The sequence below is a fragment of the Oncorhynchus kisutch genome, linkage group LG6, assembly GCF_002021735.2.
Source record: "Oncorhynchus kisutch isolate 150728-3 linkage group LG6, Okis_V2, whole genome shotgun sequence".
Taxonomy (NCBI): domain Eukaryota; kingdom Metazoa; phylum Chordata; class Actinopteri; order Salmoniformes; family Salmonidae; genus Oncorhynchus; species Oncorhynchus kisutch.
In genome coordinates, this window is record NC_034179.2 from 30,899,589 (window position 1) to 30,918,871 (window position 19,283).

A 19,283-nucleotide genomic window follows, 5' to 3' on the forward strand; every position below is an offset into this window, starting at 1 on the left:
CTAGGTACTAGTGTCCTACTACCATTACCAAGCATATATAGATCACAGGGCATGTGTGCATCGTCAGACAGAAAGTCCAGTGAATGGGACAGTGAAATGGTTGACAGTCTGCCTGAGCCAAGCCCTACAGAGATATCATGACCTCATTCACTGAGAGCAGAGAAGAGGGGGTCTGCTCCATACCACTCCGTCACTCTGAGGCACAACTGTAGGCCACTGGCCCCCTCTGCTGCCACAAGAAGGTAACTGCATCACAGTGGCACCCTACTGCATAATATAGTAGTTGCCCCGAGGTCGTATTATTGGCGTTTCATAGGTAAAAAGAAAATAAAACACATAAAAAATTAAAGACAAGTGACGTTAAATTGTACATTTTAATCACAGTTCCAAAAAGCAGAGGTTAAGGCCTAAATAGAAAAGAACTGACTTTAAATGTGAGAGCACATTAAAGAGAACTTCAGCAGAAAACAATTGAAGGAAAAACATAGTACTCCATACAGTGTTTATTGTGCTTCTAAAATGACCAGGTCATCCACTATGGTATATTACCCATAGAACCATGCACCAGTCCATGTCCAACCCAGTCATTCATAGTCTCATACACCCACTGCAACCCCCAACCCCAAGCACAGCATTCCATTCAGATAACCCCTCAATCAAAACAAACCCATGCTCCTCTTAAGGTTTAAACATGAAACCAAATTCATCTAAAACATATCACAGTTATGTACCATTACCTTGCCACAAAAGAATAGCAAAAGACCAGAACAGAGGTTGCCATTTTTATAAAATGTCTGCCAAAGCGAGTTTCACTATAGTCTTTTTAATTAGCGCATAATTAAAGCATATTTAGCTAACTTATTTACATGCAAAGTAACCATAACGCCTTTAGAGGAGTTGTCCCCAAGATTAGCAGGGTAGTGCTGGCTCCATGGAGGACAGAGGACTAGATCGCTGCACACTAATAAGCACCAACCCCCTCTTCCCTGTCCCCTCCCCAGCCCTCGTGGCTGTAGCAAAAGCTTCTACTATAACATATTTGGTCGTTGAGTATTTGGTGTCCCTATCCCAACCAAAGTGAAGCCTCTCGTCTAAGCAACCCCATTTGTTCCAAACCACTCATCCCAAATATAGGGGTGTTGACCCTACCACCACCACCACCCTGGCAGCCCTGAGGAAGAGGGAGACGGCAGCTGCAGGGGGGGAAGGGGAGGGACGGACGGAGTGTGGGAGGGAGGCGGAACATCAGGGTCTTCTTGTCGTTCATTCCTGTGCAGAGCAGAGAGAAGCAGTCTCTTTAAGGGGTTGTAATGATTTTCTGTTTCAAAACAAACAACATGGATACAGTCATTATGGTGTGAAGGACTAATCCATCAGATGTACTTAATTACATGTATTTTTCTATTTTTCTCACTCAGTATAAATCTGCCACACAACTCTTTCATTATGCCTTGGAAAGACAAAAAGCTTGATCTTATCCAACCCTCTGATTGATGTTGTTGTTTTGACTAGTGTGCTAATGACAGCTTTGATTCAGACGTCATGACAGCTCTAAGACTAACAGTGGATCTCCAATCCCTGGAAAAGTCGGTAATGTCACCCGGAAAGTATTCAGACCCCTTTACTTTTCCCACATTTTATTATGTTACAGCCGTATACTAAAAAGGATTAGATATTTTAAAAAGTCCTCTTCAATCTACAAACAATACCCCTTAATGACAAAGCAAAAACAGGTTTAGATTTTTGGTGTGCAAATGTATTTAAAAAAAAGAATAAAATATGACATTTCCATAAGTATTCAGAACCTTTGCTATGAGACTCGAGGCTGTAATCGCTGTGCTTCAACAAAGTACTGAGTAAAAGGTCTGAATACTTATGGAAATGTCATATTTCCTTATTTAAAAAAAAATACATTTGCACACCAAAAAATCTAAACCTGTTTTTGCTTTGTCATTATGGGGTATTGTTTGTAGATTGATGAGGGGAAAAGCAATTTGATCAATTTTAGAATAAGGCTGGAACGTAACAACATTTGGAAATATTCAAGGGGTCTGAATACTTTCTGAATGCACTGTATATCCACTCCAACTCAATCACTACCTCTTGCATGCTTCTCACAAACAAGGACACCTGTCCAATTAAACATACCACCCTGATGGGGAATTTAGTAGAGTTGGGAGAACATCCATTTATTTTACTACTAACAGACAGAGGCAGAAATGAACATGGTCTCTCCATGCCATCAGTGCCTAGCTCTCCAGGACCACAGAGGGAACAGCATCCATCCATCCATCAGCCTTTCATCATCCCTCCTCACACAGCGACCCCTGGCCCAGCTTCTGACAGGGCCATATAGTAAAAGCCCAGTAAGGAACCCAAGCGCACTCTCCCTCCTGGTCCCCATGACAGTACACACAGGGTTAACACTATTTGGCCATGTCAGAATAGACATCACTAATCATATTTCACTTTTAACCACTTACCTTCATTATTTCCCTAATCTTACCCCTCACTTCAAACTCTAAACTGAGAACAATAACTGACGTTCTTACTTGTCATTTCTTACAGTATAGTTATACTATAGTTTGTCCATTCTAGCATAGCCAGTCTAGCTTATACTTCTTACCTGCTCTACTCTACCTGTTTGATAATCTCCCCTGTCCGGCTCTCGATGACGATGGTCTTGGCATCCTTGACGGGCAATGTAGATTGGAAGTCATCACTCAGCAGGCCCAGGAGGGGGTACTGGTTACTGTACCTACAAATCAGTTATACACAGTAAGGACCGCATACTGGTTGGCTATGTACTTACTGTATACCAGTACAAAATCCTGTTTTGGGAAACACCACACTAGGCATCCTAAATTACATTAACCCATTTTAGGGTAGCTTCTTCCAAATATTCCCCATAAAATAGGCTCATGGTGTTGTGGGGGGCTGACCTTTTGGTGATAGTGGTTGTGGTGACATTCTTGGCACTGTCGCTCTTCTTCTGCTGCAGCCGCCAGATCTCCTGATGGTTAAAGGTCAGAAATGGGAGGTCAGATATGAATAAGAAGGGAGGAGGAAGTAGGCCTGTGCTGTAAAACAGGTGTTAATGATGTAGCTAAAGGTGTACAAGCGTGTCAGATAAACACATTCCTAAGGTGAAATTAAAAGAACCTTCCGAGCCACGTTAACACAAGGACTGTGAGAGAATGTAGTCAGACTGGCCGGACCAAAACCCATAACTTGATTATGGGAACAAATGAGATGAAAGACCCTAAAAGCAAGGTTTTTTCCTAATCCAAACCTGTTGGGTTAGTTTGGTTCTCTTAAGGGGGTTTAAGTCAGGCAATACATACAAATCTTGTTTGACTTTTTTCTTAGATCTGATCCAAGATCTGTGCCTAAAGGCTGAACAGTGACCAGTAACTATAACCCCTGACCTCTTCCTGACGTTTGATGACGATCTCCCGCTGCTCCAGTGTTGTCAGCAGCTGTGTGATGCGGAGCTGCAGGCTCTTGTCACCTGATCTCTCCGTGGTGTACTCCGTGGTGATCCGTGTCAGCTGGGTCTGGACAGACACACAGATAGTCAGAGACACACATAGTATAAAACTACATACCCATAGTCAGTGTAACACTATATACCCATAGTCAGTATAACACTACATACCCATAGTCAGTATAACACTGTATACCCATAGTCAGTATAACACTACATACCCAGTCAGTATAACACTATATAACCATAGTCAGTATAACACTACATACCCATAGCCAGTATAACACTATATACCCATAGTCAGTGTAACACTATATACCCATAGTCAGTAAGACACTATATACCCATAGTCAGTATAACACTATATACCCATAGTAAGTATAACACTATATACCCATAGTCAGTATAACACTATATACCCAGTCAGTAAGACACTATATACCCATAGTCAGTATAACACTATATACCCATAGTCAGTATAACACTATATACCCATAGTCAGTATAAAACTATATACCCATAGTCAGTAAGACACTATATAACCATATTTCTGCCCACAAGTACAGTCAGTACTGCTACACTACCTCCAACTGTGCAGAAAAGCCCAACCCTGTATCCGTACATTTCTGTAGGCTTCTTACCCTGAGGCTCTGCAGTTCCTTGTCCTTCTCCTGGCGCAGAGCAGCTAGCTGCTCCGAGTACTGACGTGACAGCTCCTCTGTCTTAAACTGAATGGTGCTACTGCTGCACTGACCGGCCAGCTGGATGAAAACAGATGCAGAGAGAGACAAGTTAGTTAAGGAAGTTGGTTCTATGAGAATAATTCTACAGCCAGAAACTATAGTTAAGTAATCATGGGCAGGAAGAATTGGTGAGAGTTTATTCTAGCTCTGAAGTGAGATGGGTTAGAGTCAGAGATGGAGAGTAAAGTTAGAGTACCTTCTGTTTGAGCATCTCGTTCTCCTTCTCCAGGGCTCGGTAGCTGCCCTCCAGTTCTCTGATGCGGAACTCCCTGCCTGAGTCTGTACTGTGGCTGCTCAGGATCTGACTCTCCAGGGTCCGCTGGCTGGAGCTGCTCTCCTTCAGAGATATCTATATGGATGGATGGACAGAGTTGCTCACACATATACTGTATACACACATTGCACTAACATACAGTGCAGAGGAGGTGTACACACAGGCAAACCCACACAAGCAACACACAGTGGAAGACACACACAAACAAACCCCCAACACACACCTGTAGCTGTCTGTTGTTCTCTCGTACAGCCTCTAGGAGGCGGTCATACTGCTCAGCCTGGTCAGCCTTGAAGCTTAAGTCTCTCTCCAGGGTCTCCTTCTCACTCTCCAGACGCTGGGAGAACAGAGACCAACGTGTTTTTTGTTGTCGTGAAGATAGTAACATTAGTACTTTCAAAAAAGTTATACTTTAAGGAAAATGGTTTTATACATTTGTACATTTTAATGTTTAGCTCACAGAATTTTATTTAAAAGTAACAGCGTCCCCTGTCAGTCATCTAGTGCAGTGGTTCCAAACCATGGGTACCTCTGAGGATACGTGGCCTATCCATAGGGGGTACTTGAAAAGACCCATGACACCATAGGCTTACTGGTAAAATACCCTGTGAGGGGGAACTTCAGGGGTACTCCGGGTAGAGCAAAAAACAGTTGGTGGTACAGTAACCGAAAAAGGATGGGAACCACCGATTCTAGTGCATTTATCAATCATTAACAGAGACAGACGCAGTAATACTCTGTAAGACTACTTACATGTATATTTCAATGGGACAGTTTAGAAAAGAGCCATTAGAGGCTACTTTAGGGGCCCACGCCCCAGGTCTTACCCTCAGGTCCTCTGACATGTGGATCAGCTCCTCCCTCAGGCTGCTGAAGGTGGTCAGCAGGAGACGCATTGTCTTGTCAGCTGTCATACGGGTCTGAGAGAGCAGGAGAGAGAGGGGGAGGAGGTCAGAGAAGATATGTGAGAAAAACAAGAGTGACAGGAGAGAGTGATTAATAGAGGGAAACACAGCGAGGGAATGTTCTGGGAGAACACTGTTAAACAGCCAATAGAAACAGGTGTTACCTGCAGCAGGTAACGGATCTGCTGTTTGGTCAGTTCAGATGCTCCTTTGGGGATCAAGTCCTCGATGTCGTCTCTCTCCATCTGGACAAATACACACACACACGTTTAGTCTTTCATGTTTCGAATGGTTACCATCTTCTAAAGAGCACTTTGAGCGCATAGTGAGAAAATGAAGTTACAAACAAAACCATTGTGCTTTTCCCTACTGCATTCAAAAAGTATTCCGAATTTTGTTACGTTACAGGCTTATTTGAAATGGATCAAATAAATATTTATCCTCCTCAATCTACACATAACACCGCATAATAGAACATTTAAAATCATAAAAAAAACAGAAATACCTTATTTACATAAGTATTCAGACCCTTTGCTATAAGACTCAGTTGACCTCCATCATTCTTAAAAGGGAGAAGTTTAGAACCACCAAGACTCTTAGCGCTAGCCGCCCGGCCAAACTGAGCAATCGGGGGAGAAGGGCCTTGGTCAGCGAGGTGACCAAGAACCCGATGGTCGCTCTGACAGAGCTCCAGAGTTCCTCTGTGGAGATGGGAGAACATTCCAGAAGGACAACCATCTCTGCAGCACTCCACCAATCAGGCCTTAAGGTAGAGTGGCCAAACGGAAGCCACTCCTCAGTAAAAGGCACGACAGCCCACTTCTAGTTTCCCGAAAGGGCACCTAAAGGACTCTCAGACCATGAGAAACAAGATTATCTGGTCTGATGAAACCAAGATGGAACTCTTTGGCCTGAATGCCAAGCGTCACGTCTGGAGGAAATCTGCCACCATCCCTATGGTGGTGGCAGCATCATGCTGTGGGGATGTTTTTCAGCGGCACGAACTGGGAGACTAGTCAGGATCGAGGGAAAGATGAATGCAGCAGAGTACAGAAAGAACCTTGATGAAAAGCTGCTCCAGAGTGCTCAAGACCTCAGACTGAGGCGAAGGTTCACCTTCCAACAGGGCAACAACCCTAAGCACACAGCGAAGACAACGCAGGAGTGGCTTCTGGACAAGTCTCTGAATGTCCTTGCGTGGCCCAGCCAGAGCCTGGACTTGAACCAGATCTAACATCTCTGGAGAGACCTGAAAATAGCTGTGCAGTGACGCTCCCCATACAACCTGACAGAGCTTGAGAGGATCTGCAGAGAATGGGAAAAACTCCCCAAATACAGGTGTGCCAAGCTTGTAGCGTCATAGCCAAGAAGACTCAAGGCTGAAATCGCTGCTAAAGGTGCTTCAACAAAGTACTGAGTAAAGGTTCTGAATACTTATGTAAATGTCATATTTATTTTTAAAATATTGTTTTATACATTTGCACACCAAAACTCTAAACCTGTTTTTACTTTGTCATTATGGGGTATTGTTTGTAGATTGATGAGAGAATAAGGCTGTAACGTGGTCTGAATACTTGCAGAATGCACTGTAACTGTTTAAACCGGACGGTACAAGACTTATATGATGTACTGTGTAAAACCATCATGGTAGCCGCCTCTCCCTCCCTGCTGTACCTTGTAGTCGTTGCTGGGGTCCAGGAGGTGTTTCCTGGGAGAGAGATGGAAAGGTAAACACTGAAGAACATGACAGGTCATGAGGCACACACACACTTAGTCTAATTCTAATCAGACTGGTCTATAAATCATTGCTGTGTCTCTACACAGGTTCACATGGATGCAGGACAGGGAAAGGGGTGTGTTTGCTCAGTGAATCACAGGTACTATGAGTAAACAGAGTCTAGAGAAAGAGAGAGGTCTGACTGACAGTTGTAATTAATGGACTCCTTGGGAAACATTGTGAGCAGATTATCCCCAGAAACATTAGGGAGTTGTGCATTCCACAGCGTTACTGTACATATTATATGGCCTAGCTAGTGAGTCTAGAAAGTTTATGTAAAATGGGTTGAATCTGACTACTAGAGCATGTTCTTTAATTGCCCCAGGAGCGTTATATTCCACCAATACTGTAGTGCCTGCGCCTCAAACCTCATCCAGTATTTTATGACCTAACCTGACAAACCTCATCCAGTATTTTATGATCTAGCATGACAAATTGAATTAGAGCAATGGTGACATTCTGAACCAAGTGTGAAACTGAGGTGAGGAGAGCCAGAGCTAACACTGATTATTTAAATACTCAACCAGCACCCGAAACTACCCCTACAGTTTAGAAGGAGATGGAGTTACAGTACTTTCCCCCTTTGGTTTCTGTCTTGCTTCCTTATTGTTTTTCTTAGTATGTTATGTTTTATGGTTGGTGCTGGAGGAAATACACATTAATAAGGCTTTATGTTGAAAAACCTAAACCCACCGTCCGCGTATCTTGGCCACGTGTTCTGAGATGCACGTGTGGATGTCACAGTTCTTCCTATAAACCTCCGCCAGCAGCTCTCCAAAGAAACGCGTGTCCATCTTCACCAGTGGTTGTACCTCCCTCACCTTGCACTTCCTCTTCACCTGAGACACGTTCTCTATCACCACCTCCACCACCCTCTCCTCCACACTGTCCTCTTCTACCTCCTGAGGAAAAAGAGAGGGAAAAAGTTCAATCTTACACATCAATCTATCACAAGCAAAAGAGAGAGACATCTACAATCATTGAATCAATTACCCGAAAGTCGGTTTCCTACAATACAACACATGCAACTCTTCCTTGCCCCAAAAATACAAATTTAATCATATAATTTTCGGTATGGTAAAACGTTTTCAGTGTAAACTTAAATGACTAAAACTAGATATAAAGTATGTAGAAAAGATAATAGAACAATATATGATTTAATAGGTACATTTTGGGGAACTACGACTCACCAAAATAAAAACTAGACAGTCAGGGAGAATCTATAATGCAAAAAATGGCATGGTATGGGGCCGCAATTGATTTTGCTATAATGTTTAAGTCACTCAGATCACATAAGAACACGGCATGAGCCACTGCAGAATGTGTAGAATGGTACATTTTCTCTCAGCTCAATGGGAAAATGTGTAGAATTGCAGGAAATTAGCTTTGAAAATGCAATTATTCTCTCAGCCCCATGACAAAATGAATAGAATTGCAGGAAACTATCTTTAAAATGTTCTTTCCGCCCCCAAACTATGTAGAATTGCATGCTTTAAAATCGCAAAATGTTGTCTCTGCGGCCAGAGGGCCTCTAACAGAACTCTGCTACCCGATCCGAGCTCGACGGGCCACGACGTTATACATCGTGTTAGGACCGGGTATAGCCTGTTTTTCATCAATAACTAAAGTACGGGTAGTGCTCGGGTATCACCAAATTGATCACTAACATTTTGAAGCTGAGCCATTTGCTTAGAGTGACCAAAAGTAGCTTACTGCTCTCTCACGTCTCTTTGGTCGTTGAGCAGAGCCAGAGATACTTTTGAGGAGATGGGAAACTCCATTGGAATCATATTAATAGTACTCAGACAAAGCAGAGTGCATGCAGAGCGAACTGACCGTGCGCAGGGAGCGATCAAGTGAGACAGAGAGGAGCAGTTAACGGATTTACTCAAATTTAGCAGAAGCAATTTGGCTTGGGTAGGGTAGGGCCTGAACGTCACGGGCATGGGTAGGGCTCGGCCTTAAAATTCATGCCTGTGCAGGGCTCTAGCCCTTAAAAAACATTTACGCTAATTTGACAACAGCTGTATCCCTTCTAGCCATGACCCTTTTTTGTGCAATAAGCCTTTTTTAGGGTTCTTCATAGAACCATTATTGAGAATGGTTCTATAAAGAACTGTTCTTAATCTCAAAGGTTCTACAAAGAACATTTTGAGGAAACAGGGTTTTTCTTCTGGTAGCGATATTAAAATTCCATAGGTGTTAATTCACAAGTTGAATGAGGTGTGCTAGCCCTGGAACAGCTGGGGGTCCCTGAGGAGAGAATTGAGAACCACTGATTTTGTCAACAGTCCTCAACTGACACAAGGCCTTAAAGGAGTCTTTCAAAAGACCATAACTAACCGTAGCCATATTTAATATGTAAAGACAAAACACAACAGATTAGATAAACTGGAATGACTCTCTCACTCACAGTTGCACAAAAAGAGCTGTGAGCAAACCACACCGCAAAATATTAGAATGAGCCGCCGCCCCTACATTTTACAGGTCAGTACAGGAAGAACCATCATGCTCTCACAACACTGACTCAGTTTCCACTTCATCCACTCAGAGATAGGGTTGGTTCAGCGACTGGATCCTGGTGCCTCATAATGGCTGGCTGTCCTATATCAGGACAATCAATAGATAGGGCCCGTCTATTGTAGGCAATAGCTTAATAGCTGCCCTGGTCATCCCCCTCTTCAAAGGGGGAGACACTCTAGACCCAAACTGCTACAGACCTATATCTATCCTATCCTGCCTTTCTAAGGTCTTCGAAAGAAAAGTTAACAAACAGATCACCGACCATTAAGAATCCCACCGTACCTTCTCCGCTATGCAATATGGTTTCCGAGCTGGTCATGGGTGCACCTCAGCCACGCTCAAGGTCCTAAATTATATCATAACCGCCATTGATAAGATACAATATTGTGCAACTGTATTCATCGACCTGGCCAAGGCTTTTGACTCTGTCAATCACCACATTCTTATCAGCAGACTCAACAGCCGTGGTTTCTCAAATGACTGCCTCGCCTGGTTCACCAACTACTTCTCAGACAGAGTTCAGTGTGTCAAATCGGAGGGCCTGTTGTCCAGAGCCTGTTGTGGCAGTCTCTATGGGGGTGCCACAGGATTCAATCCTCGGGCCGACTCTTTTCTATGTATACATCAATGATGTTGCTCTTGGTGCTGGTGATTCTCTGATCCACCTCTACGCAGACGACACCATTCTGTATACTTCTGGCCACTCTTTGGACGCTGTGTTAACTAACCTCCAGACGAGCTTCAATGCCATACAACTCTCCTTCCATGGCCTCCAACTGCTCTTAAATGCAAGCAAAACTAAATGCATGCTCTTCAACCGATCGCTGCCCACACCTACCTACCCGTCCAGCATCACTACTCTGGACGGTTCTGACTTAGAATATGTGGACAATGACAAATACCTAGGTGTCTGGTTAGACTGTAAACTCTCCTTCCAGACTCACATGAAGCATCTCCAAACCAAAATTACATCTAGAATCGGCTTCCTATTTCGCAACAAAGCATCCTTCACCCATGCTGCCAAACATACCCGAGTAAAACTGACTAACCTACCAATCCTTGACTTAGGCGATGTCATTCACAAAATAGCCTCCAACACTACACTCAGCAAATTGGATGCGGTCTATCACAGTGCCATCCGTTTTGTCACCAAAGCACCATATACTACCCACCACTGCGACCTGTATGCTCTCATTGGCTGGCCCTCGCTTCATATCCATCGCCAAACCCACTGGCTCCAGGTCATCTATAAGTCTTTGCTAGATAAAGCCCTGCCTTATCTCAGCTTACTGGTCACCATAGAGGCACCCACCCGCAGCACGCGCTCCAGCAGGTATATTTCACTGGTCACCCCCAAAGCCAATTCCTCCTTCGGCCACCTTTCCTTCCAGTTCTCTGCTGACAATGACTGGAACGAACTGCAAAAATCACTGTAGCTGGAGACTCATATCTCCCTCACTAGCTTTAAGCACCAGCTGTCAGAGCAGCTCACAGATCACGGCACCTGTACATAGCCCATCTGTAAATAGCCCATCCAACTACCTCATCACCATATTGTTATTTATTTTATTTTGCTCCTTTGCACCCCAGTATCACTACTTGCACATCTTCTGCACATCTATCACCCAAGTGTTTAATTTGCCATGCTTTAATAATTTCGCCACTATGGCCTATTTATTGCTTCCCCCCCTTATCCTACCTCATTTGCACATACGGTACATAGACTTTCTCTATTGTATTATTGACTGTATGTTTGTTTATTCCATGTGTAACTCTGTGTTGTTGTTTGTGTCGCACTGCTATGCTTTATCTTGGCCAGGTCGCAGTTGTAAATGAGAACTTGTTCTCAACTGGCCTACCTGGTTAAATAAAGGTGACATAAAAACAGAATAATAATCATTTTACGTTGAAAACGTCAGAGAAAAAGAATGGGCTGTAGAAAGAGTCTCAGATATCCCTTGATGTAATATCTTGGCTAATTCACAAATCTAGAAATCGGATGTTTATGTTTTTGGCCTGATCTGATCAGAGTTTCAGTCTGGTTTTCCCTGGTTTCACTGCCAGTAGATTGAGAGAAGATAGTGTTCTCTGTCTGATCTCTTCCTCCATATCAAATGTCAAACCATGGTAGGTGTGGTGGAACCGCACAGCAGCCCGTCAGGCCAGATTCCAAAGGGGAGACTGAGCCAATAGGAAGCTATGGTTTTCAGCTGGTTTATGTTCACACGTAAAGCACGCACACACACTGATATGTTTGAGTGCAAATGAGAATTGGGTAATTACCGCTCCCCCTTAGATTTATTCAACCTTTTACTGAAATGTTTTTTTAGGTAGTATCCATTATCAATGTTGCTAACCCTGACATTTATTCTGAATGCAGGTTGCCAGTGTATAAATATCCCAATGGTTGGAAGTCTTAACTCTGGCAGGATTCCAATAGGAATTATATGTCACTTTGCAAGCCAGCGCATGTGACTTGAAGGTCTGATGTGGCCTGTAAACCTGTAGGTCCCTAACACTACTGTGTTGTGGTAAAACATGGCAATCAAAGTAAGGCAGTATAAAATATGTAACGTATTGTGGTTAAAAGTTTATATATATATATAAACTCAGCAAAAAAAGAAACGTCTTCTCACTGTCAACTGCATTTATTTTCAGCAAACTTAACAGGTGTAAATATTGGTATGAACATAAGAATTGAACAAGTTCCACAGACATATGACTAACAGAAATGGAATAATGTGTCCCTGAACAAAGGGGGGGTCAAAATCAAAAGTAACAGTCAGTATCTGGTGTGGCCACCAGCTGCATTAAGTACTGCAGTGCATCTCCTCCTCTCACAGTTCTTGCTGTGAGATGTTACCCCACTCTTCCACCAAGGCACCTGCAAGTTCCCGGACATTTCTGGGGGGAATGGCTCTAGCCCTCACCCTCCGATCCAACAGGTCCCAGACGTGCTCAATGGGATTGAGATCCGGGCTCTTTGCTGGTCTTGGCAGAACACTGACATTCCTGTCTTGCAGTTAATCATGCACAGAATGAGCAGTATTGCTGGTGGCATTGTCATGTTGGAGGGTCATGTCAGGATGAGCCTGCAGGAAGGGTACCACATGAGGGAGGAGGATGTCTTCCCTGTAACGCACAGCGTTGAGATTGCCTGCAATGACAACAAGCTCAGTCCGATGATGATGTGACACACCGCTCCAGACCATGACGGACCCTCCACCTCCAAATCGATCCCGCTCCAGAGTACAGGCCTCGGGGGTAACGATAAACGCGGATCCGACCATCACCCCTGGTGAGACAAAACCATGACTCATCAGTGCAGAGCACTTTTTGCCAGGCCTGTCTGGTTCAGAGACGGTGGGTTTGTGCCCATAGGCGACGTTGTTGCCGGTGATGTCTGGTGAGGACCTGCCTTACAACAGGCCTACAAGCCCTCAGTCCAGCCTCTCTCAGCCTGCAAACAGTCTGAGCACTAATGGAGGGATTGTGCGTTCCTGGCGTAACTTGGGCAGTTGTTGTTGCCATCCGGTACCTGTCCCACAGGGTTGATGTTCGGATGTACCGATCCTGTGCAGGTGTTGTTACATGAGGTCTGCCACTGCGAGGATGATCAGCTGTCCGTCCTGTCTCCCTGTAGCGCTGTCTTAGGCGTCTCACAGGACGGACATTGCAAGTTATTGCCCTGGCCACATCTGCAGTCCTCATGCTTCCTTGCAGCATGCCTAAGGCATGTTCACGCAGGTGAGCAGGGACCCTGGGCACCATTCTTCTGGTATTTTCAGAGTGAGTAGAAAGGCATCTTTACTGTCCTAAGTTTTCATAACTGTGACCTTAATTGCCTACCATCTGTAAGCTGTTAGTGTCTTAACGACCGTTCCATAGGTGCATGTTCCTTAATTGTTTATGGTTCATTGAACAAGAATGGGAAACAGTGTTTAAACCCTTTACAATGAAGATCTGCGATGTTCTTTGGATTTTTACGAATTATCTTTGAAAGACAGGGTCCTGAAAAAGGGACATTTCTTTTTTTGCTGAGTTTATATATACATACACACAGTTGTGGAAGGCTACCCAAAATGTTTGACCCAAGTTAAACAATTTAAAGGTGTCACGACTTCTGTCCCTCTCCTTGTTTGGGCGGCGTTCGGCGGTCGACGTCACCGGTCTTCTAGCCATCGCCGATCCACCTTTCATTTTATTATTTTATTATTATTCGACCATGCTGGTCATTTATGAACATTTGAACATCTTGGCCATGTTCTGTTATAATCTCCACCCAGCACAGCCAGAAGAGGACTGGCCACCCCACATGTGCTCTCTAATTCTCTCTTTCTTTCTCTCTCTAGGAGGACCTGAGCCCTAGGACCATGCCCCAGGACTACCTGACATGATGACTCCTTGCTGTCCCCAGTCCACCTGGCCGTGCTGCTGCTCCAGTTTCAACTGTTCTGCCTGTGATTATTATTTGACCATGCTGGTCATTTATGAACATTTGAACACCTTAGCCATGTTCTGTTATAATCTCCACCCGGCACAGCCAGAAGAGGACTGGCCACCCCTCATAGCCTGATTCCTCTCTGGGTTTCTTCCTAGGTATTGGCCTTTCTAGGGAGTTTCACCTTCTACACCTGCATTGCTTGCTGTTTGGGGTTTTAGGCTGGGTTTCTGTACAGCACTTTGAGATATCAGCTGATGTACGAAGGGCTATATAAATAAATTTGATTTGATTTGATTTTCCATTTGTTTTGTCTTGTTTTTAAATAATTGTCTCTACTATTATTCTGACATTTCACATTCTAAAAATGAAGTGGTGATCCTAACTGACCTAAGACTGGGAATTTTTACGAGGATTAAATGTCAGTAATTGTGAAAAACTGAGTTTAAATGTATTTGGTTAAGGTGTATGTAAACCTCTGACTTCAACTGTATATACACACAGTACCAGTCAAAAGTTTGGACACACCTACTCATTGCAGGGTTTTTCTTTACTTAAAACCTTTTTTTTCTATATTGTAGAATAACAGTGAAGACATCAAAACTATGAAATAACACATATGGAATCATGTAGTAATAGTGTTATATTTTAGATTATTCAAAGTAGCCACCCTATGCCTTGATGACAGCTTTGCACACTCTTGGCATTCTCTCAAACAGCTTCACGAGGTAGTCACCTGGAATGGTTTTCAATTAACAGGTGTGCCTTGTTAAGCGTTAATTTGTGAAACTTATTTCCTTTTTAATGCATTTGAGCCAATCAGTTGTGTTGTGACAAGGTAGGGGTGGTATACAGAAGATAGCCCTATTTGGTAAAAGACCAAGTCCATATTAAGGCAAGAACAGCACATATAAGCAAAGAGAAATGACAGTCCATAATTACTTTAAGACATGAAGGTCAGTCAATGCAGAAAATGACAAGAACTTTGAACTTTTCTTCAAATGCAGTCACAAAAACCATCAAGCGCTATGATGAAACTGGATCTCATGAAGACCACCACAGGAAAGGAAGACCCAGAGTTACCTCTGCTGCAGAGGATAAGTTCATTAGAGTTACCAGCCTCAGAAATGGTCAATTAACTGCACCTCAGATTGTACTTCACATAGTTAGTTACAGACACAAGTTACAGACACATATCAACATCAACTGCTCAGAGGAGTACGTGAATCAGACCTTCATGGTCAAATTTCTGCAAAGAAACCACTACTAAAGGACGTCAATAAGAAGAGACTTGCTTGGGCCAACAAACACGAGCAATGGACATTAGACCGGTGGAAATCTGTCCTTTGGTCTGATTAGTCCAAATTTGCGATTTTTGGTTCCGACCGCCGTGTCTTTGTGAGACGCAGAGTAGGTGAACGGACGATCTCCTCATTTTGGGTTCCCACTATGAAGCATGGAGGAGGAGGTGTGATGGTGCTTTGCTGGTGACACTGTCAGTGATTTATTTAAAATTCAAGGCACACTTAACCAGCATGGCTAACACAGCTTTCTGCAGTGATACGCCATCCCATCCGGTTTGTGCTTAGTATGACTATCATTTGTTTTTCAACAAGACAATGACTCAAAACACACCTCCAGGCTGTGTAAGGGTTATTTGACCAAGAAGGAGAGTGATGGAGTGCTGCATCAGATGACCTGGCCTCCACAATCACACAGCCTCAACCCAATTGATATGGTTTGGGGTGAGTCGGACCACAGAGTGAAGGAAAAGCAGCCAACAAGTGCTCAGCATATGTGGGAACTCCTTCACGACTGTTGGAAAAGCATTCCAGGTGACTACCTCATGAAGCTGGTTGAGAGAATGCAAAGCTGTCATTAAGGCAAAGTGTGGCTACTTTAAAGATTCTAAAATAAAATAAAATATTTTTAAAATGATTTGTTTAACTCTTTTTTGGTTACTACATGATTCCATATGTGTTATTTCATAGTTTTGATGTCTTCACTATTATTCTACAATGTAGAAAATATAAAATGTTCCTACTGTAGAAACTCACTTTGTGAAGTCCACAGGAATGAAAATGAATGAATTCAACAAGCATGTCTCACTAATGTCACTAATAAACATAGTCATGGGTTGTAACTGTACAATTCACTCGAATTGGCAAGACACGCTGGGAAATTATATTGGGGGAGTGGCTTAGTGGGGGGTGTGACTTTCAAGAAGTGTTATACCAGTTTAAGTGGTCTATGGTTATATTCATTAACGTTTTAGCATGTCTGCTGCCAGTTCTAAAGTATTTACAGTATAAGTGCTTACATAAGAGCATGTGGCAATAAAGACCTGTAAATATTTTTGTAAATGTCCATTACCCAACCTTGTCAAGAGATATGAACCTCTTGGTGTAAGCAAGGGGGGTTCAACGCAATATTAAAAATACTATATGAGGTGTTATTGCATAACACTGAAAGTGTTCATTGCCTAACATTAACAAAGTGTAACATTGTCAGCACAAAGCACACTGTTAATTTAACACTCAAACGTGTGGACCAGTATAGACACCGGCCCAGGGTAAAATTTAACATGGTCAAACACTGGATAATTTGCTGTGCAATTTTCTGGATTCAGGTTCACGGAAACATCGTTTTAAGCTTTGTTTTACTTTTAACAGTTACAGCTGATTTCAGGATTTGTATATCGAGTCGCTCTACTTAAATGTTTGTCATCTGATGTATTTGTTTCAGAATTGTTTAATCAAACGCCAGCTCCTGATATTAGGGCATAAAAAGCTATATCCTGTCCCGAGCTTGTTTCCCCTGTTTTTTACTGGCTGAACAATGATAGTTTCCATCCCACATTGCCAAACGTCATAAAAACTGCACCCTCAACTTCATAACTCCTTTGCTAGTTATTCAATCATATAACTAAGACATTTGCTGGAAAGAAACTTGAAAATGATTTGTTTTGTTGAATAGTCATGACTGGTTCATGCTATTTCGTGTGTCGTAAGACAAAGGTGGCGAAGAATATCATTGCTACTTAACGCGGGTCCAAATTCAGTTTTGGGATCCACCGGCATCATTGGACGTTTCTGACAGGTCCTGGAACTGTAAAAACGGGCAGCCTCTCCCCGCTTGGTCCAATGGGATATGTAGTGATTTAGCCAACACAGCCAGATATGTACACAGTCTTGTGTACCCTTAGCCATTTTTAAACTGACTATAGTATTTATTGATTAAATCTGACTTCATTAGTATAATGAGTAATCAAAGAATGTCACAAGTTAATTGACACAAGAGACTATGAGAAAAAAGCAACTATAGAGCGCCAATGGCTACAATGAATGGCAAAATTCCTTCTGGACAGAAAGGGTCCACGGAGCTCCTCCTCACTGCTCTATAATACTGTAATAATCTAAAAAACGGTCACCCTCTATTTCCCCTTCTCTCTCCCCTACCCTTTCTGTCATAACATCTCAGATATTAACGCCATGTCGGGCGCTAACCTTTGGGCTTCTGAGTGGCGCAGCGGTCTAAGGAACTGCATCTCAGTGCTAGAGGCATCACTACAGACCCTGGTTCAATTCCAGGCTGTATCACAACCGGCTGTGATTGGAAGTCCTATAGGGCGGCGCACAATTGTCCCAGCATCGTCCGGGTTAGGGTTTGGCCGGGGTACGCCGTCATTGTGAATAAGAATTTAGGCGTTATTAATAAGGGGCTTTTTAATGTGGAGAGATAAGTGATAGTTTGGCTTATTCGCTCCTGCCTGCATTGCTGTGTTTTGGGTGTAATCACCCGTGTGGAGGGAGAGTGTCCTTGAACCTCGCCTGGCTCCTGGTTGGGTGTGTCTGATATGGAAACATTCCAGGGATTCTTCCAGTGAAAGAGAGGTAGTTGGTAGAGGTTATGGTGACAGGCTTGGCCCTGAAGCTGGCTGCCACTCAACCGGTTTGGAGAACAGAGCAACACCTGAGGCAAGAAGCAACATGCTCTGTAAACACTTTATGCTGCTGCCCCTCCATAGCACGGAGTTCAACTTATATGGATACAACTGAACTGGGCATGCATAACTAAGTTCAAGCACAATGGTGAGGTTAGCTAAACCCGGAGTGAAACTTCTCTATATCTATACAAATACACATAGGTTACCAGACTGTAAGGTCAAGATACCCTTTGAGTCAAACCTAAATATTTTAATTTGATAACCCTGTTGTAGGAGAACTTCATGCAATGCTTGTTTATACATGTAGTGTATTTGAGGTTTAAAAAGGCTTCTGAAGTTTGTAAATTCCACTTTGAAACGTCAGACTTGATTTTCCCTTACGGAAAATATCCATATAATCCACATAAAAAAACACATGTCCTGTTACTGCTGGATCATTTTTCAGCTGTAGCAAACTGGCTTAAATTAAGATCCTACATTTGTATCTGTTTCCATATAGTTAAACCTATAGTACCAGTCAAAAGTTTGGACACACTTACTCATTCAAGGGTTTTTCTTTATATTTACTATTGTATACATTGTAGAATAATAGTGAAGACATCAAAACTATGAAATAACATATGGAATCATGTAGTAACCAAAAAAAGTGTTAAATTAAGTTGCCACCCTTTGCCTTGATGACAGCTTTGCACACTCTTTGTTACGGCTGTCGTCGGAAGGAGACCAAGGTGTAGCGTGGTAGGCGTACATTTTTATTTTATTAAAAATGACACCAAAAAACAACAAAATATAAACTAATGTAAAGTTCTGCAGGGCTAACAGCAACTGTGCAAAAACAAGATCCCACAACAGAAAGTGGGAAAAAGGGCTGCCTAAGTATGATTCCCAATCAGAGACAACGATAGACAAGTGCCTCTGATTGGGAACAATACTCGGCCAAAAACAAAGAAATAGACAACATAGAATGCCCACCCCAAATCACACCCTGACCTAACCAAATAGAGAAATAAAACGGCTCTCTAAGGTCAGGGCGTGACACTCTTGGCATTCTCTCAACCAGCTTCATGAGGTAGTCACCTGGAATGCATTTCAATTAACAGGTGTGCCTTGTTAAGCTTTAAAAATCATTTGAGACAATCAGCTGTGTTGTGACAAGGTAGGGGTAGTATACAGAAGATAGCCCTATT

General features: G+C 43.0%; 1 protein-coding gene across 4 annotated transcripts in view; it reads right to left on the reverse strand.

The window, feature by feature from the left end:
• Positions 1-355: 355 nt before the first annotated feature.
• LOC109892685 (protein POF1B) overlaps positions 356-19,283 on the reverse strand; it is a 30,554-nt gene continuing 11,626 nt past the window's right edge. For 2 of the 4 annotated variants that reach the window (XM_020485397.2, XM_020485396.2), the window contains exons 3-13: positions 7,880-8,088; positions 7,084-7,117; positions 5,574-5,654; positions 5,332-5,424; positions 4,728-4,841; positions 4,427-4,579; positions 4,129-4,248; positions 3,429-3,557; positions 2,943-3,013; positions 2,627-2,758; positions 356-1,269 (exon numbers count right to left, since the gene is read on the reverse strand). In XM_020485397.2, coding sequence (XP_020340986.1) covers positions 2,632-2,758; positions 2,943-3,013; positions 3,429-3,557; positions 4,129-4,248; positions 4,427-4,579; positions 4,728-4,841; positions 5,332-5,424; positions 5,574-5,654; positions 7,084-7,117; positions 7,880-8,088 — 1,131 coding nt within the window. In that variant the 3' untranslated portion in view covers positions 356-1,269; positions 2,627-2,631. The remainder of the gene's footprint in view (positions 1,270-2,626; positions 2,759-2,942; positions 3,014-3,428; positions 3,558-4,128; positions 4,249-4,426; positions 4,580-4,727; positions 4,842-5,331; positions 5,425-5,573; positions 5,655-7,083; positions 7,118-7,879; positions 8,089-19,283) is intronic. The other 2 variants (XM_031826592.1, XM_020485398.2) reach the window with 1 other exon arrangement.